This window comes from Ambystoma mexicanum, chromosome 7q, assembly GCF_040938575.1.
Source record: "Ambystoma mexicanum isolate Mex_15411 chromosome 7q, UKY_AmexF1_1, whole genome shotgun sequence".
NCBI lineage: Eukaryota > Metazoa > Chordata > Amphibia > Caudata > Ambystomatidae > Ambystoma > Ambystoma mexicanum.
Window position 1 is genome coordinate 732,574,006 of NC_090941.1, and position 21,126 is coordinate 732,595,131.

General features: G+C 43.8%; 1 protein-coding gene across 1 annotated transcript in view; it reads left to right on the top strand.

The window, feature by feature from the left end:
* The window catches only part of ARHGAP20 (Rho GTPase activating protein 20), a 281,646-nt gene that overhangs the window by 186,935 nt on the left and 73,585 nt on the right, over window positions 1-21,126 (top strand). The window contains exon 8 of the mRNA XM_069639712.1: window positions 9,703-9,769. Within this exon, the coding sequence (XP_069495813.1) occupies window positions 9,703-9,769 (67 nt within the window). The remainder of the gene's footprint in view (window positions 1-9,702; window positions 9,770-21,126) is intronic.

Here is a 21,126-nt window from a genome sequence, read left to right on the forward strand (position 1 = left end):
AGGAGTCTGTTTCAATGTTCAAATATCCCATTCGCCTGTGGGTGATAAGCAAAAGAAAATGCATGCTTTATTCATAATAAAAGAGTATCCAGCTCAGAGTTAAATTACAAAATGCAGTTCATTGTCAGACCGCTCCGACCTCGCACACACCCCATCTTGGGAACACCTCGTGCACAAGGAACTTGGCAGTGCATGTGGCATCTGGGTGCGTACATAGACCTGCCTACATTCATCTGGAAAAGGGACATACCACTACCAGCATGTACCTATATCGATTGCATGCCTGCAACATATCCACATAATCTATATGTAGATGCTGAAATGGGCCATTGGGTCTAGGGATTGCTGCTATCACTGTTCACAAAGTGTGCCCAATGTAAATTTCTGGCACACAATGCAATTTACAATAAACCGTGCCACATATTATAATACATTTGGTGAAAACCAATCCTCTGGGATCATAGCAGCAAGACTCCCTCGAGTCATATGCGTGCGGTAGTGAAGCTGCTCCAGCGCTACCCTCAATAATGCTAGAGGCATAAGTGGCTTTCCAGTATTGTCTTGCCTCCCTATCGCCTCAGTGGGGGATAAAGAACACCCCAGTTTTCTCCATACATCTTGCTCCACTTGTGGGTCTCGACCTTGTAACTCAATTAACTGAACAATAGACAACACGTTAAAACCCTCATTCAGCATCAAACACCATCCTGACATCTGTTTAACACTTTTTACTTCAAAATCAGAAATATTTGGGGAAATATGCAGACTTTTTGGCTTCTAAATTTGCGGCTTTGTTACAGCGATAAATCGTGTCTGTTCTTTGAGTGTGGGCTGTGCATTTTAAGATTGCAATAGCCAATGGGAATCTTAGTTCCTCAATAAATGTAACCAATAGGAATGCATGTTGCACTGCTGTGCCGTCTGCACGGAGGAAGCCCCCTTCTTTTCCAGCATGACAAACCTGCTTGTACAGTTGACGTCACATAGGGAGAGTCAGAGTACACCCTCACTTCCTCATCCTCGTATCTTTGAAGTGCAGTGAAAAGCACCACTAATTCTGCAGCCTGTGCTGAGCAATGTGAAGGCAATCTCGCACTTGTTACTACTTCAAATTCACCCTCACGGTTCAGCTTCACTACTGCTTATTCAGTATGCCTTTCGCCATTTGTTTGGTCAATTTTTGAAGAACCATCAATAAAGAGAATTTTCCCCCTTGGAGAGCACTTTCTCTAACACAGGGAATGTGATCATAAAACTCAGTATACTTTGTGCAGTCGGCTACGTAATCATCCTTTCCTACTGGTTCTGCTATAAATGTTGCTGGTTTCACTATTCTGTATCTAACAATTTTAATCGCAGGGTTTGAAATAATTACCTCATAACTTGATGCCTTTTGTGTAGTCAATGTACTTTGGGTTTCTATAGAATAGCAAATAATGCATGCTCAAAAAATAATGTCACTGAACACCCCATTCAGGGCTCGAAAAATCTACTAGCACACTAGCATTGGCGAGTAGGTTTTATGAAGGGTGAGTACCATTTGCATGATACTTGAACTTGCTGGTGAGTATGGGGATGTTAGAAACTATTTTCAATTTACTGCAAACACACTTTGTTTGCAGTCAATGGCAAATAAAGGTTTCACTGTACATGCTTGACAGCATTGCACCAAATATAAAATGTGCTTATGGCAACATGCACCATTTTACAAAAAGCACTGGTTCATATTTTGTCACTAGTCACCTTGGGGTAAGCGCATTTCTCTTAGGTCGAGTATGTAAACTAAGGAACTCACCCAACAGGTCTAGTGGAATTTTAAAGAATTTGCATGGCCTGCCATTGTAATACTTGAAGCTTTTTCAATAGAAAATGCAGCAGAAGCTAACGCTTGTTCTCAAGGGTAATGCCCTTTCATTACTGGATCTAAAATCCCACTATAGTAAGCCAGTGGTTTGTGTCCATGTCCTTATGACGTTTTCAATGTGAGGACTGCTTTCATAACTTCTCCATTTAAATAGGAAAATAAATAAAATTCTTCATGATAGTCTGTAATTCCTAGCACAGGGGCTGTACTGATCGCCTTTTTTAATTCTTCAAATCCTTCAGTCATTTCATCTGTCGATGTTATCTTAGTTTTGTATACCTGTGCTTCTTTAAGTCCTTTTAAAATTGGTTGCATATATGTGCTGTAATCGAAAACCCAGGCTCTGCAGTAGTTAAATAGGCCCAATAATTGTTGTATTTCCCTCACTGTTTTAGGTTCTGTAGTCTTCATAATTGCTTCTGCTCTTTCAGGTGTCAATGTTCTCCCTTGTTGAGGGATAACTGTCCTATATACCGGACCCCTTCCTGACAATATTATAACCTCTCCATGTCTACCTTAGATTCTTTCTCTGCTAGTATGGTCATGAGACAAACTGAGTCTTCCCTGCATCTTTCCTCTGCCTCACTGCACACTAAAATGTCATCTATGTACTGAATTATTGCACTCTCACTCTGTACATTACCAAGGTCCATCTGGAAGACCCTGTTAAAGGTACCACTGAGGCAAATGAGTATGTTTCAGGTGTGCATTTCTATATGAAAATGAAATAAAATCTTGTGAGTCCTCATGAAGGGGAATTGAGAAGAACATGTTTTTTTAAATCTTTAACTGTAAAATATTTGGCCCTAGATGGGATCTTACATAATATTGTAGCAGGATCTGGAACTAAAGGAAACTCTGCTTCAAGAACATTGTTTGCGAGACAGAGATCCTGAATAAATCCCCATGACCCCCTGAGTTGATATCTTCGCTGGGTACACAGCCGTGTTACATGGGGACTCAGATGGCACCAATATTCCCTGCTTCATTAAAGCGGAAACAGTCTCAAATATTCCTTCATCCGCTTCTCTGGACATGGGATATTGTTTTGCTTGTGGCAAGAGTGCTCCTGGTTTAAGCTTGATTTTAACTGCTCCTACTCTTTCAATAGACCCACGTCATATGGACTGGTTGTCCATAAAATATTTGTCACTTTCTCTGAATTTTCCTGAAAGAATTACGTTTTTTTTTTTTTTTACCAGTGCCATTCTCTTCAGTATTTCTCTATTCTCTACATTAATCCAATAAGTGAGACTTAAGAAAAATACTAACTCATCACCTGAGGAATTATCCCTGAAAAGCTCCTTGTCTGTCAACCTATATACTTCACTGAGGGCTATCACTGCTCTCCATCTTCTTCCCTCATTATCTGTCCCATGAACAACCACCCGTTCTTCTCCGACTACTGATGCTTATAACTCTAATGGGATAACCTGTTGTTCTACATCAACCATAGTTATTTCTGGTCTAAACAAAAACTCTTCAGGTACTCTCCATTTTACCTAACAACCTGGGTAACCACATTAATAAAACAGTCACCCCATACTAAAATACTTCTGGATCTAAAGGCACTCCTTGTAAATGCTTTCTGGCCTCGCATTCATATAATGTATCCCTGGAGTGGAGCACCCTATTCCTTTGTCAGTTAAAGATATCGCCATGTTAAGTTTTGGCCTCAAGTCATGTCCTAATATGTTAACTGGTGTCTGCTGAGAATACAATAATGACATAGCCATGTTGTGTTCTCCTTTAGAGATTGGTAATTTGTCTGTAAAAGGAACAAAGCTCATCGCCCCAGAGAATCCCTGTGCATTCACGTCAATGCCCGATGCTGGGTATTTTCCTTCACAGACACAGTAACAAGTTGCTCCAGTATCTACAAGAAATGAAAATGTCTTGCTTCCTATCGTTATCTTGACCCTTGGTTCCTCTTGGGGATCTGGTGTCACTGATAGGTCGCTCTGCGGGCTATCCTATTGTGGAAATAAATGCATCCATGTACCTGTGATGGATGTCCTCCTACCATGGTCCCGCTCCCTATACTAGGAGTGGGTGCTTGTGGGCTCTTGCATTCGTATTCCATTGTGGTACCATGGCCTGTTGTGTCTGTGCTTGCTGGGTTTGTATCTGTTGTGTTTGCATAGGCACTTGCTGTGGTTGCCCTTGTGTCAATTGCATTTGTAATGGAGCTTGCTGTGTTTGCGGTGCACGTGTCTGATTCTGTGTGTGATCTTGGGCATAATACTCCTCTGGTTCTGTATTGTATTGTGGAACATAGCCTCTCCCCCCTCCCCTTCTTGGATTTAGCCTGTTTTACTACATGCCCCCCCTACCTCTACATGTTCTGGCTATATGTCCCATTCTCCCACAATTCCAACATTGTTGCAGCTATCCCCCATTAAATCCTCCTCCTCTCTGTGTGATAATGAGAGTGAGTGTATTAGGTAGGTTGAGAGGGAAGTTGGCAGAGAAAGGTGATCAGGGCACTATATCCCTGAGTTAGGATAGTGGGGAGAAATGAGAATAGCAGAGTGAGGAGGGGTGCGAGTAGCAGAGTGAGGAGAGGGGTTTGAGTAGCAAAGTGAGGCAGGGGTGCGAGTAGCAGAGTTAGGAGGGTTGCGAGTAGCAGAGTGAGGAGGGGTGAGAGGAGAGGAACTAAGAGGAGATGAGTAAGAGTGTGGAACCATCAGAGGAACAGAAGGTGAGAAAGACGGAGAGCGGGGTTATTGGAGTAGAGTAGGAGAGAGAAGTAATATGTAAGATAAAGAAGAGGAAGACGGTAAATGACTTATTGGACTAATGCATTTGTTATTGGCACACTTCTAACATCCTTTTATATTTGGGAAAATGTTAAGAAGCCCCTAGGAAGTCCCGGAGGGAGAAAGATAGATCATGCTTCTGCCCTTGTGTCCGCCCCGCTAGCCAGTTAGTTTTTAGATAATAGGTGTTACCTATCTTCAATTAGCCACCCTGGGGATTAGGCAAGCCTGTGCTAGGAGGGATCGCACGGGAGACAAGAGAGGGACGGCCTCTAGAGTGTGCCCACATCTCAACCTACACAGAACATCAAACCAGTCCTTTTGAACATATTTAATAAAAACCTTTGAAGTGTCGACTAGTTTCAGTGGGTTATTAAGGCCTTCTGTGACATATGGTGTCATCGTGGGATCTAAACAGAGACTATGAACATGGAGAACGAATTGAGAAGATCAGGACACAGGAGCCAGTCCTAGATGCTGTCCCCAGCAGAACACTATCAGAGAACAGAAGAGTGCCAGATCTCATCAGGAAATGATTTGTCTGGTTAGTGAAAGGAGGGGCCCAGTGAAAGCCTATGCTCTCTCCCCATGTACCAGAAGCAGGAGTGTCCCTGAAGTAAAATCAACACCACAGGGCAGGGTCATAAGAAGGAAGATGTTCTCACTATTGACATCCATGTGTCTGGGGTGACTTTCTGGGAGGAACCTCCCAGCTGCCAGTCCAAATCCAGGGAAAATGGTCTCGGTCTTGTTAGACTCAGGCAGCACACACAATGCCATATGCCCAAAACTGTTATCTCCACACAGTGCCGCAAACCGAGAAACCTATAGCTCCTTGCTATATCCATGGGACCAGATGGCGTACAGCACTGCAATGGTCCCAATCCAAGTGGGAGAAACGATCTGGAACACCAAGGTCCTTGTATTCCTGCACCTCTAGAGGATTTGGTATTGAGCAATAGGTTGCCCAGATTTAGGAGGTGGATGGTATTGCTTAGCCATCAGCAGCTAAGCCGTAGGTTACCAACCATGCCCCATTGGATGAACTAGGGGACCAGGTGTTATGCCTAGGGGACATCACTGTCCCAAAATACCTTTGTGGCAAGTTCCACAGGGGAGCCAGGAGAACAAAATTCTGGGAGGAGAGAATGTAGCAAACCGCAAAAAGTTGGATAACTGGTAGAAAGAGCCCTTGAACTATCTCCCAGTTTTTGTGGATTGTTAAGGTCATCTGTGACACTATTCCTAAAAACCTCCCATTCCCTCATTCCATCAAAAAGTAAAGTTCCATTCCCTATACGTGACATTGATTTGATCTCTAGCTGTCTCTTGTCTCCACCTTTCACTGTGATCTGTTTGTCTTTGAGATCAGCTTTGGTGGACATTTTCAGCATGATAGTTTAGATCATGCGTGTACCAGAGTCTCATTTGGAATGCATTATTTACAGTGTGGGTGTTTCCCTTTGGTCCCTCATCGTCTTAATACATTATAAAGTTGTTGGTGACAGGACTGGATGCTTATCTACAGTTGCATTGCATGGATATTGGCCGAGGTTTGTACCTACAGTATGATTATTTGGCATTTCTCCTTTGTTGCCAGTTTAGTTTTTCCATTAAATGCAAGGTTGCTTCAGAGGAGGGGGATAGAGGGGGGGGGGGGCTTTGCACCTATTTTACTTCTTCAGGAACGCTGGTCTCTTAAGTGACTGTCCTTACAGAAACCATTTTGTTGCCTGTGCATTTGTGGCGCTTTGAGCCCCGCGTGCATACGTGTTCCGACGTTGGCAACGGGTTGCAAGGCATCCCTTTTGTATTTTCCTATGTCTTCTAAGTATCGACGTTCCCCGTTGAGTCGCAACTCCAGTCAAATCTCCCTCTAGGGGGAAAACATCTTTTGAAGTCTTCACTAGTTTTTTTGACCATTCATAGTTTACCTTTTGAGGTGTGCCGTTACTCTCAGGATGGAACATCTTTATGCAATTGATCAGCTGAGCTTAGTGCAAGTGGGCCAGAAGGCGTCCTTGGCGCTAGCCTCTCTGTCCTCCTTCATAAAAGCTCATGCCTTGGGAACACATTGCAATGACGCACTGTGCCGGGATAGCTTGCCTGTTGGTCTATTGCCTCCTCTGCGATCCTCCTGATGCAGCTGCCTTCTGCCATGCGTTTTTGACCTCTTCAAACTGACGATCATTGATTCTTTGAAACATCTGTGGATTACAATTTCCACAACATACCAGCCTACGCATTTGCACTATTTATCTCAGTTTGTTCATTTTAACAGTAATTGATGGACTGACATCTTGTGACCCTACACATTTGCATCTGACTATAGCAGCCACTAGCGTTGCAAGCTTCTGTCTTGGTCCCCATGGCCTGCTGGCCTCTGCCACCATTTCTTCTGGTGTGTGTCTTCGGCTACATGATGGACAGTTCATGTATGTGTTTTCCGGGTGGCACCTTGTCTGTCCTTATTTCACATCCATGACTCTTGACTTCTTGCCTGTATCACTGAGACTTCCTATGTGGGTCCTCTAAGACCCTGCACAGACAAAAAAGTCTGTGTGCCTTTTTGGCAGTGTTCTTCTAAGTAGAGCCACTGGCAGCAAAGTGTATTTTTCAAATGTGGTTTCTGCAGTACAGGTTTCCGAGTCGCTTTCTACGCTGTTGATATCGTTGGCTTTGCAAGTGTTGCCATGGTGTTTGGTTTTCTTATTGCGGCTTTCAGCATCCTTCTTTTGAGTATACTTGGAAATAAAGATGGGTAGCTATTGACCAGTGAGATATATTCCACCGAGTGGGTCTGAGTGACATTTTATAACCAGAGAGAGTGAAGCTAGAGTTGTCTGACGTCACTCGGAACCATAAGGTGAATTGCACCCCATGGTCGAAAGCTACCCATCTATACTTTTATGTTGGAATGCTCTCCCTGCTACTCGTCTAACCCCTGTGCTGTCCCTAATGGACCAGCATTGCTGAGGGTGTATGGTGCAGTCTTTAGGGACTAAATAAAGCATAAAAAATGCTGTGGAAACAAAATGGCGGTTAAGTTGCAGTCATTTCATTTCTGACAATTTCCCACACCACTCATGTTTGAGTTTGGGGGATTATAGTAGAGGAAATGTCTCTAGCACTTGCTGGAGTTTTTCTCTCCACTATTCCTCCAAAACATGGAGGGTCTATCTAAAGTGGATTTTTTTTTAAAAAAAAAAACGTATGTTATTCGTTATAATCAAACCTTATACACTTTACAAAGGTTCCATGTTCAATTGCCAACAGACTTTTTAGAAGTAATTTCCGACACCGAAATTACTTTAAAAAAGAATTCCCCCTCAATTTTAGCCCCAATCCTTGTTCCCCTATTCTTTTACTCCAAGCCCCTCACCACCCATTTTAACCCTCCCCCATATATTTCAATGAGTTTCTTTCGAAGTCATTTTTCGGCATTGGAAATTACTTCAAAATAAAGTCCGTCGGCAAATGAACGCGATAATCTCTACACAATATAATATAATTCACAGAAAAAACGTTTGCAAATCATACATCATCATTGTGCATAAAAATGAAGATGCCATATACACATATGAACTCCCTATCATTATATAACTTGAACACAAACTGGCAATGCGTTTCTCTTGGAAGCAAGACTATGCAGAACACAGGTTCGAATCCTACTCCCACGCTTGGAGACTAGTCTCCGGTATTTAGCGCATTATAAAAGTTTAATAAATTAATTCTGTTGTGTGTCAAACTAGGCAATAGAAATATAAATGTGTTAACGATTCTAGCGTAATTGGTGTTTTACATATACAACGCTGTCATTCAGACCCATAGGTCCAAAAACCTCAAAAGAGCCCAGTGCATTAAATCTGAATTTTAGTCATAACAATTTATTAGGGAAAAATCAAATGTATTGTAAGTATTGATAAGCGTGCGCAGCATATAAATAGACATCTGTGAACCTTCTCTTCGATTGAAAAAGTTCTCTGGGGAAAATGTTGCAGGAAAGGGGGAGCAAGGGGACCATAAAAGGAAGAGAAGCACTGGCTAGTGGGCCATGGTGTTTTATTTAAACAGGTGGAAAGTGGCTATGGCAGAACACCATGGGCCACAATGTTTTACCTGAATTGGTGCAAAGCGGTAAGGGACACAGACATAGGTAGCTATTTGCTAGGAAAGGGGAAAAGGCCATGGCCAGTGGGATATGGTAAAGTACTGGTAAAGGGTGTAGCCACTGGCCATGGCAAGTGCAACATAATTATTTGCTACTCGATGGGATATGTGGCCATAGCCGGTGGGCCACAGTCCTTTATCCCAATTGGTGCAAAGTAGGCAGCGGCCACGGCTGAAGGCTATGGCCAGAGGGTCAATGGTTATTTACTACTACAGGTGGGCTAAGCTATAGCATAACAAAACCCTTGAAATTCAGTGAGAAGAATTGACTTTGGAGACAATTCAATGCAACAAAAGCAATGAAATACAGCAAGTGTTGGCAATGACAACAACCTTAACTCGGAGCCCCACCCGGTTGCTCAGCCCATGAGCACATGATATCTTAGATGGCGTCAGCAGTGAAATGGCCTCCTAGATGACGTTAACGAGTGACTGTGTTGTCGTAATTCCTAACACCTGTAGAATTACATGGGTTTTGTTGTGTTGAATTGTTTCACCTCAACTACCTCTCAACTGAAGTATTTTAACTGAATACATTGACATTATATATGTCCTGAGGATAAAGGGTTTACGTCATTTTCCCTGTGATTATGGCTATGTGCTTAAGATGTTTGCTGGCCCACAGGTGTGTCTGGGAACCTAATCAAAGGGGCAGTCTCTCTTCCTTTATCCAGTTTGCCACCATTCCTTTAAAGGCCAGATCTGCTTGTTCTACGCCAAATCATTTAATGTCTGTGACTCCTGCAGGAGGCCATTTTTATTGAGTCTTGTGTGTCCCTTTTCATTAATGCCCCCTCCATTTCCTCCACCTACATTTAAAGGGAACTGAAGGCGTGCTGCGGGGCATTATCGCCAAGTCTTGCACACGTTTTAATGAAAAAAACAACCTTTGACCTTTTTGTTTTTCAGGGCTCTGAAAAAGACTACCAGCTATGGGTTATCTCGGGCAAAGATGACGCGCCTTATCCTCTCATAGGTAAGATCAATAGATGATTGACTGACTTTTGCAAAAAGTAAGATTGTTTGACAAATGTAGGCTTTGAGTCTTCTCTTCAAGAGAAAACAGCAGGAAGACTTGAGTTAAATACAAGTAGGTGGACTTTGTAGGGTATACTGCGTTTAAATTGAAAAGGCTCTATCGCTTGGCCAAACCGTTACTCAGTAAAAAATACAATGTATCCACAGTACCCAGACATTCAAAAATGCAACTGACACCCATTGTTGATTAGAGACATTTAGTCTATACTTGCACATTAATAATAGCTTACACATATTTTGGGCTAATTTGCGTGCTTTCTGAAGGCTGAAATCTCTTTTCCCAGAAACCAATGTTGCCATCGTGATATATATGAAGTCACTAGACCCAGTTAGAAAGTATGCAAATTAGCATAAAACAAGTGTTGGTTGTTTTGGGAATACTCTACTCTGAACTGAATAAATACTTCTAATCAGTGAGAATCAATTGCATTTTTAATGTGTGGTCACTATGGATAAATTGTACTTTACATATACACAATGTGAAAGCTTGTGGTGTTTGGTTAAGGACGAGGTGGGTGGGATGGTGAGACAAGGTTTGGGCTGGCTCGGATCAAGTAGCCGACTACGGACTGAATTGAGAATCGAGCCATTAGCACCTTAAACATCGAGCCCCTCTCCCCCTTCTCTTGACAAAGAAAAGTAAATAAAAACCAAAACGTGCTTTGTCTGGTTGGGTGAGGGATGGGGGGGTGGCATCGGCTTGACGTCCTATCCCACCTCAAAGCACAGAGCCTCCGCATCTGGGGTTTGGCTGCCTGCTTACCTCCAGGCCCACGCCTTTGTTGAACAGTCACACTGAGCAGAGGGGCTTGCAATCGCAATGACCATTTTAGACATTTCATCTTATGATACGTTGGAAATGGTATCTGCAGGCCATTGGCTCCTCTGCAGCAGAGTTTCATTTTTGACACATGGCTCAGCTTTGGGTCCCATCTGCATGCCTTGCTGCTTTGGATTGGGCCTGGCATTCTTTTGTGTGTGTTTGCTGCAACACTGAGCAGCACTAATGATCTGGTGTGTTCCTCTGTCAGGCCCTTTCACATTGAGCGTCCTTTTCTTTTTTGGCACAGAAGCTGCATATACATGCAGGCAGTGGGATGTCGCGGTTTTTTACGCGGTCACACTCAACTCAGTGAGTTCCTTTCCCCCCAATGAATGTGGCACCCAACAAATCACTATGATTTTGATTCAGGTTCTATTTGGTAAGGCCTCCAACCTGTTTCGCATCCAACCCCAACAAATACCCGGTGCCACAATGGACTAGGAACCAGGCCGGTGTGTAGTAAGAATATAGATTGTTTAATTTATTTAACCCAAATTTTACAAATAGACTAACATCAGCCACCAATGCAGTAGCAACGCAAGAACAAAACTGACTTCTGTAATGGCACCAACACAGAGAAAATACTGAAATATGCAGTCAGTTTCCCGCAGCTTTCTTTTCAAATCACCCCCCAATATGAACAATTCAAGACACACAGTCATTGCTGATTCGGTTATAATATTTGTCACCCAGCAACCCCCATCCTCCAAACATCAATTAGGCTTGACCCCTTTGAATTGAAGGTCAGTGGCGGAGAGTGGGAACACAGTGGGAAAATCGTTTTGGGATTCTGGTAAAATGCACTCTTTGGAAAAAAGGATTCAAGGGGCAAAATCACTTTTTTTAACTTAATATGAGGGAAAGAAAAACAATGGGAATTTTTTTTGCCACACCTAAAAAGAACAGGCAGGGCTTTGTGGTTTGGGTCAGAGCACAATGGGAGCAAAGGGGCAATTTTGTTTTGCACCCTGCACACTCACATGGAAACAGGGTTTATGGGATTAATTATTTTGGCAAATCTTTGTTTATATCAGCTCAAAACACACTGGGAAGAGCTTGTTGATTCGAATGGCAACAAAACACATCCCGTGATTTCTATAGGGGAATTCATTGATTTACGTTAATTAAATATGCTAAGGATCTACACAAACAAACAGGGTATGATGCTATAGGGAAATAACTAAAACAATGCTTTACAATGCAGGGCCTACACAAATCTAAGGCTTTGGGGATAGTTTTACATACAGGAGAGGCCTTGGAATGGGCATCAGGGAACAGCAGGGCACCTCTGGGACAGAAAAGGTGTCAGTCCAGGATAGTCTCCTCAGGCTCCTCCAAGAGGTCAGCCTCTATGTCTCCTGGTCTCTGTCTCCAATGCAAGATTTGGGGCCTCTGTGCTTGGATGTTTCTCAGAAGAGGTCAGTAGCAGGTTGCCTCCCAGAATAAGTGGAAAAAGCCCAGTTCTAATGAAAACTGGTCTACTTATAGGGCAAATAACATCACAAACCTGTCATGATTCCTGCAAAATGAATTAGTTGCTTTTCTTTACCCACCTCCCACCTGTGTGCTAATGGGACAAGGAAATGAGGGGTGTGAGATGGGAAACTTTGGGAGGAGAAAGCTTTGTCATCTCAAACTGACATGTGGGCTCGGCATGTTCAAAATTCTAAAAACCTATCAACATGGCAACTACCCTATTTTTTCAAATCTTTACATGTATGAATATATTTTTATGTACTACATTTTAAGGCAAATCAGATGATGCTAATCTGAAGTTGGCACGCCTTTCCTATGCAGAAATAAATGTTATCTTCATTTACTCAGGAGCCGTATCAGTGAAAAATATGCCACTTCATGTTCACATGTTAATTTTGTCTTTCACCCTCGCACCAACTTTCAAATCTCTCGGAATCAAGGGTAGGCCCTAATCAAATTTGTATTCATAACTTTAGTTATGTTTATCACACCAAAACCTCTTTGGCATGGTTCAAAGGGGGTTACTGTCATCTTTAATAAAAGCCTGGAATGACCTTTGTGGCATATACGCTGCCTTTGTATGCAATAATATGTATTTTTCCATTAACTAAACTCCTCCAGCCTTTACCTTTCTTCTCTTAACCCTTAAGCATGTGATCAACCAGAGGCTGGCTCATGTTTGTGTTCGCCTCCCCCTTCAAGGCCTGTGATGGGGCTGATTGCAACTCTAATGGACATTTTATGGGAATTGTGACCTCAAGGTCACTTCTGCTGAAAGAACAGGCATGGCCGTCTCTGTTTCAACCTGGTTTAAATCGAAGCAGTGTATTTCTTTCTATATTTTTAAGCAATGGCCCTGATTTGATGGTTGGCAACAAGGTCCCCTCTCCAGGATCAGCAGAGGAAAGGTCTTGGAGGTTAAGTTTCATCTTTAGGAGAAATGAAATGACTGGCTGCATGTTAAATTCTGCAAGAAATGGATTTTAAACTCACACACAATGCATTTGACATGACAGTTTATAAGGCACCCGGGCCTTATATCCAGATGTAATGTACTTCTTTGATCACACAGTTGCAAAATACATGCATATCACTTCTGGATTGTCCATATGTATAGGGCAGTTATATGAGAAAATCATGTTCAAACTCTGAAAGTCTAGTGTGCACTTCTCTTAGCATACTGTCATTTGGATGAGGGAAAAGGGAGGTTCTTTTATTTCTTATAATTGCAAGAAGCTTAGTTTCAATTAAGATTTTGGGATCACAGTCTCCTGTTGCATGAAGATATTGTACACGCTGTTGTCTGTCTCTAAGTAAAAGTGCAGCTCTCCATGGATTTAGTAAAACAGCATTGACAGCCACATGTCTTTCTCTTCCTTGCAGAAATGCATTGCGCAGATCTTTGCACTTTTGAGATTTACGCCCAATTTCTTTCCTTTGAGATTTAGGCCTGTTTTTGGTTCAATAGGCCTCATGTCTGACATCACCATTTCTGTGCTGGGCTTATACTTCAATGGGACTTCCCAAATCATTCTGGCCTCTTTATTTCTGGCATCCAGGGACTATATTTCACCTCACAGTGAGCCTTCAGTCTGTCCCACACTCAGACATATTTGTAACTTATTACACCCATCCATTTCCTATCACTTACCATGCACACTTGGAGGACTTACACCGAGAATGTCCCATTCCCCCAGGTCACTGCTGCTGTATTTAATTGCCTAGCTGACACACATTGAGATGAAATGGTCTTTCCAAGACCTGCTGTGCCTCTGGAGACAAGCAGGGATAGCATGTCTCTCAGCAGCAAGTCAAGGCGTCGGCGAGATTCTGCCAGTCACACTGCCCACTTTCCTCTCCCCTGAATATCTTTTATTGTTGTATTGTGGTATTTGCAGTCTTCCATCCATGATGGTGGGGGAGGGTGGGTGCTAAGCCTTAATCATAACATTGTTGCTCAAGGTCGTGATTTTAAGCTCTTTAAAGGTGTATTGTCATGCCCTAATCCCTTGCATGCACGAGTGAATGATGTCACTGAGAATGTTGATGAGTACCTGGAATGTCTGCATGTGAACTCTGCTCCAGCTCAGGCAGTTGGTCAGAGCTAGCCTGGGTGGTTGGTGCCAGTGGTTACTGTGTAACTAAATGAACACGCATGCCTGTTGTATGCATGCCTGTTTGCTGCTTTGAGCAGATGGGTCGAGAGTTATATTTAGTGTTTTGGGAGAGTGTATGCGGCATAAGTGTTTAGGTTTTTCAACTTTCATGTGTTATTAGACTAGTCTATTATGTTTAAATGGATCCTTGTGTTGAGTTGTAGTTTAGTGTCTCGTGGGACGCCTCCCACACTTGTAGTTGTGTCGGTATGTGTATTCTACATCAGCTTTTTCCGGGGAAATGGGTTTGGGGTATTTCTGCATTCTATGCAGGTAGTGTGTGCAGGCATTTGCATTTATTTTGTGTCCTACGTGCAGTTATTTGGGGCATGCTGATTCTCAACATGAGTCCATTACTACGCTCAAGAACACCTTGGTTTGGGGGAGGGGCGTACTTTGGATATGTGTTTCGGGTCCTAGGTGTCTTGTGGCGAAGACTGGGCTCGGTTTAGGATTCAGAGAATTGGAAGTTGTCTGGTCAGCTGGACTGTTGGTCTATTGTATAGCTGGATCGCTGACGATTGGCTGGGGCTGCAAATTGGATTGAGGCCAGCTTGGAAAGAAAATGCCTCTTTGGTTTTGCTCTTCCTCGACCGTTCCGCATCTCAGCGACACTGTTTGTTGTGTGGAAGCTCTGATGTTGCAGGTTTTTCGGAAGATGTTGTTTGGAGTTTTGGGGAGTGATTCTCTATGTGCTGTTTTGTTATGTCATCTGTATGCACAAGAGAGGAGGGAGAATGAACATTCGGTGGTCTGAGCCCTGCATTCATTATGATGAAACCCGACTGGCTCAAGCATAGTGGGCTTATGGTGACACTCAGTGACCCTGCAGGCCAGACAGCAGTGTTCGTTAGAATGCTTACCTGATTGCAGATACCCCAGAATATATGTGCAAGAGTCGGTGGTCTGAGCCTTGCCTTCCTTATGATCAAGCATAGCAGGCTTATGGTGGACCGCCTGGGTGGCAGGCAGGCCAGGTAGCAGTGCTCTTCAGAACATGCCTCCTGGGCGCCCGCCCCCCCCTCACCCCCGACAGCAGGAAGGTTGCTCCTTGACACACAGCAGACGCCAGGGCGCGATTCATTGTATGAAAGGTTGGCGTAAGATGGATATATCCAGGGGGACGTATTTATTGATTCGCAGGCCTTTTAATGGTTTTAGAGTTATTCCTCATAGAGGTCTCTCCCAGGAATGCCCCCACACACGCTGCCCGCCACATGGTAGCACCGAGGGGCTATGTGAAATGCGAGTGTTGTGTGCGCAGTGATTGAAGGGCCGGAAGCTAGCCCCCAGCAAATCTACCCACCTCCCCCGCCCCCGCCAAAACTACTCCTGTTTAAGGCCACTCTTTGCAAGTGCAAGCGCTTGCTTGCCAAGAAGAACGACTTTGAAAGGCAGGAGTGCTATTATTTAATGGTATAATGCGGCAACTATCGGACTACTTACCTTTCAAAAGTAATTATAGGTTATTAGCTATGTCTTTGTTCCCACTGACAATCACTGTTTGGTAACATAATGCTTCTATTTTTCAATGAAATTTGTTTACCAAAAATGTATAATTGCCTGGACTGGGAAGCAAAGTATGTCTGATTTCACTTCCGGTGACGTCGCCACCTGTCAGCAGTTATGTGATATCACCACTGCTACCCCTACATTTTGTTTCAAAACCCCATTCTGCAAGTCTGCTGTTCATTTAACTAATAACCCAAACATGTGGGGTTTACTTTAATGTTCCTGAATATTCTTTACTGTTATACTTGTTGCTTTTTTAACTTATCCGAAACCTTATAATAATAATGTATTTCTTATATAGCGCTATACACCCGTAGCTCTCAGAGCGCTGAAATAACAGAAGACAATATTACGCCACAGAGTGGTACTTCATTTATCGACTTCGGAAGGATGAAAGGCTGAGTTGACTCATCTGGGATCCCAACCTGCCACAGCAGGCTGTGCACAGATCTCAGAGGCGAGCGCTTAGCTCACTGTGCTATCTGACCTGCTATGCTGTTGCAAAGATTAGCCGGTTATGGTGTTAGTTGCACTTGTCTGTGGGGTTAAGCCTGGGCCACCGTGGCTACTGCATCGGACACCTGAATAAACACGTTGGTGCATCAGTCATACAGTGTCCCGCCACCACCACCACAGTATAACTTCACACCTTTTATTTACCTGCACAGTTTGCGCATAACTACCATATGTTTCTCCAGTGGAGACACCTCATTCGTGTTCATGTCTTGACGCATCTGTTATTGATAAATGGCAGCATCAAGCTAGGCCTGCCAATCTAAACCATCCTAAGTGCTTTCACTGCTGGCTTTCTCTCTGTCTCCCAGTTTTCCGTGCTCTCTTGAGTTGGTAAAACCTGCGTCCTTATGTTTTGGCTCAATGGTGTCACTTTAGCGTTACCTACTGGAGCAAAAACGACAAGAATGGATAGTGGTAGATGCAAATATGCTTTCGTGAGGTCTTCATGCCTGCCTTTTCTAGGTTAGTGGCATTGTGATTTCCTGGAAGGTGACCATTCTATGTCTGCTTTAGTTGCAATTTCTGGCCTTTGTCAGTTTATTGGAAAGAGTCCCAGATGCCCGATGCTTGACAAAACGGCGTCTGTTCTTCTCTACTTTCTTTGTTTGAAGTGGGTGCAAAGGTCTGAACTTTACTGCTGCTGAAAGTCGTTTAGACATGGCATGGTATATATTCAGTGTTAGAAGTGTACCGAACAAAGTAGTGGAACTGTGGTCTCAGCAGGGGAGAGGGTAGGCGGAGGCGTAGTGCAACATGTGACAAGGTGTTGCAGCTGGGGCATTGCAATAGTCTAAGTGACTAGTAACTAAGGCTCCTAGTACAACTTTCCCCTTGCACAGGGTCATGAATGGACAAACCCTCTATAGAGAATGGTGAACAGGATCGTAAAAAGTAGAGGAATGGTAAACAGATTTTTTTAAAGTAGTGGAACACCGCTCCTGACCGTTCCCGCTCACTTCAATCACTGACATATTGCTGCATTAGGTTGTGCTTGGCGCAAAACAGACAAAAAATATTGGCTGTGCCAGTGCTTGTTTTCGATTCTATTCGCACCACTTGTCAAAGACGCTCATGTAAAATAAGCTAATGCACAGAATGCGTGCACGGCTAAACAAAAGGGTATCACCTAAATGCTTCTACTGCAACACGCTTAATAATCCAGCCGCTAAAACCGGAGGCCGCCATCTCTGTTTTTATGACGGATGGAAATTAAATGAAACATTATGCTCCAGAAGGTTTGAATAATAAGTGCCCCTTTAATGCTCCTTATCAAAAAGAGGAAATTGCAGAGAAAAGAGGAAATCGGTTTCTATAGCTGTCGGGAGCAGATGAGTTTTCTAGAATGAGAAACTGCTCGCAGGCCATCTTCGTTCCCAAAAGAAGCTCACTCCATCACGTTCTTGCACACACACGATTCCTCAATTTCAGGCACCCTTAAGATGATCTGCAAAGCTTTCATTTCTCGGTCTTACACTTGTGCACGTCTGTACAGAAGAGACTGCAGTGAAAGCAATCGTTTTACTTCTGAAATATGAATTGTGAACTAGAGAAATGACTTTGCACGATTTGCATAGTGCGTGTTGTGTCTGTGACTGCATTGGAGTGCTCGAACAGCCCTCTGGACTTTTAGGCCAAATAAGCAGGCAGGGCTGTAGGATTCCATCGGCGGCGGCAGTATCTTAGTGTATTAAAAAGCCACGCTTTGTGTGCATTCCCATCCTGCCTACCGGGTGCCAGGGCGCAGCATCCTGGCAATGTGACCAGAGGCGTTTGGTAAATGCTTTCACTGGAGGGGTAGATCTACTTTCCTCAGGTTTGCGCGCCATTTCCTGTAGGGAGGGAGCACCAACGGGGTATTGGGAAGGGGGCTCTGCCCCCGAGAACTTGTTCAAATGAATCAGTTAAAATAGTGCATTTTATAGAACACATTTTGTGAAGAATTGGAAATTCATACAACTTACTATTGATTTTTGAGGGTAGCGCAACCAGTACATGCCTCGTCACCAAAACTTAACTGGCGTCTGTTCCAGCTAATTTTCATAATGCCTTTGCACTCAACATATACCAGTATTCTGCTAGTGTAAGGAAATGTTTCTGGCTCTGCCGGATAATGGCAGTACTGCCACTGTAAGAAGAAACTCTTATGCTGCCTGTTGCAGTATATGCCACTATTCACTATTCCCACACAAGAACCCTCTCCTGCTGGCTAAGCCCATAATGCCAGTATTGCTGCTGTAAAAAAAAAAAAAGTCTATGCTGGATGTGTCAATATATGCCAGTGTTGCCATGTATTTTGGCTATGCCCATAATACCATGCCATTACAAGAAAACAAGCCTGTGAAGGCTAGTATTCCCATGTAAGATGTGTTTCGGCTGTGCCCCAGGTAGGCATTATCCCCACATAAGAAGACTTGTTTTGGCTTTGCCCATAGCGCTAGTAAAAATATTATGCCACTACAAGAAATCCTGTCCATATTGGCTGTGCCTCTATAGGGCCGTATCCTTACACAAGAAACACTCACTTTGGCTGCATCCAAAACGTCATGCCACTGCGAGAAAAGGTGTTCTTGATGGCTGTGCCCATGTAGGCCAGCATTCCTTCACTTAGGCTTTGCCTATAAGAGTGGTAATAATGCCACGCCTTTTCAAGAAAATATGCCCATGGTGATGTGTGTTCCACTCCCCTACTCGTCCACCCCTCTCTCCCTCCTGGCCCTGCTCTAACAACTACCATCATAGAGAGTGTCCTCCCCCCATTCATTCTCAGTATCATCATTGATTGCCCCCCCCGCCCCTGCGCTGCATTCACACATATGTATCCTCACTCTCTTTCACCGGCCCCTGGCCTGCATACTACATAGCAATGTTAGGGAGGGCAAGCCTGGAGGCTCCCTTTGTTCTCTGCTGGAATGATTTTAGCAACTTCCCATCAGGCTTGGCGGGAACCACCTCTTCAAAGGAAGCTCTGGGAGCACAACGAGTAAGTTGCACCAGGCAGATACTTACTGGAGTCTTTTTGATATAAGGCTGACCGGGAGATGGAGAGGTTTGGGGGAATTAGGAGAGGGGCTGTGTCTAGAACAAAGGTCTTCATCCCACGGCTCTCATGGATCCCCCACCATTGACTCTGCGGGTTAGAGCTCATGGGATTGTAGCCCAAAACACACACACAGACAGCCCCCCGCACCCGAGAAGGGGTTTTTCCACTGTAACCTTATTGGGGTACAGTAACCCCAAAGTCCTCAGTCATTAGTGTGAAGATGAAGCTTTCCAAGGAGTGAGTCAGACCCACCCCCTAAGCACAGCAGAGGAACCTTTGCAGTGACCTGCTGTTGGTTAGCACCTGTCTACTGGCCGGTCACTGGTAGTCAGGAATCTGGCTGCAGAAGTGGAACCCCCCCCCCAAGCATCCCTGATGTCTTTCTTGGCTGGGAAGGGCAGAAAGTGTCACCTTTCTCAGAGACCCAGAACAGGGTCGCACAGCACCGCAAGAACAAAAGAAGCTGTCTGTGGCTTGATGTAATTTCAAACTGCTTTGAGTGCTCATGAGCTGCAGTGATCCGAACATCGCCTGCCTGTCCCAAGCTTCTTTTAGCCAATTGCCATTGCCACCTATTTAATTGCACTGTGTTGTTGAATCCACTCGTGCCAGTTTGAGCACCACAAATCTGATTTGGTACGCTGGAAAGAGCACAGAAGCCGACTGAACCCCTTGAGTTGAGGCCCAGAAAGAAGTTATTTCGGTACCTACAGTTGTTCTGCCCCTCAACCTTGTTCTATGGGTCACAGTGACACCTAAAACCCCATTCCATACCTTTAAAAAAATACATACTTAAACCTGAACATTGCTGCAAAGACAATTAAAGACAATTGCCAGCACACCCTTGTCTTCATGCCAAGAGGTCCCCTTTTCTGCATATTCTTTGTATTTCATTAGATGGGGTGGGTTGTTAGTGTTTTGCATTAGTTTGACTGTCCTTTTAGTTTCTATTTTTTTTTATAGAACCTTGAGTGAACATTTATTTTGTTTTGGTACCACAGTACTATTGTTGCTTTGAATGCTTCCTTGCAGGTTTGCACTCCTCCTGAAGGGTAAAACCTGCCCTCAGCCCATGCTACCGCAAGCAGGGCCATCCTTTTGGTGCCTATTTCACCTTTATGGCTGAGCTTTCTGTTGGGTTAGTAGTAGTGTTGAGTTAAGTGTGGGGTTAGAAACCTTCACTCAACCTTGTGACCTGCAGAGCAGTAGTCCTTTCATCACAGGAACATGGTGTGGGCAGATACTGTGGGTATGTTGACTCTTGATCCAGAATGCTTTAAGTATGGAATCGAGAAAACGCGCTTTTAGGTTGTGTGCTTGTAATTTCTGTTTTTCCTCGAGGTACAGCCTGCCTGCCTATTTTTATAGTCATTGTAGCTTGTTGCTTCGTTTTTCATTTTTTGTTTTTTTTGTCCCCTGGAGAAGGTTGCATTAATTCTGTTGAGCCAGGAGTAGGCATGCAATCCGCTCTCGCTCTGTCCCGGGATTGGCTTTTAGGGAAGTGTTAGGACCATTTGGAGCATCAACTGTCAGAGATTTGCACTGATAAAAATGGAGTTCCTTGAAGTTCTGAACATGTTGTGTCTAATGGAACTTTTTCCAAGGGTGTGAATACTTCCCTATACGAGAGCAGCGCAGCGCTGCACTGGGTGTGTAGAGCCAGCATTTGGACTGGCATCTTATAACAGCAGCACAGTACTATGTGTTGCATGAAGTCTGCCCATCAGTCTCTATGTCCATTGGGATTAGTTCTTGGTCAGGTGTTGTTGACA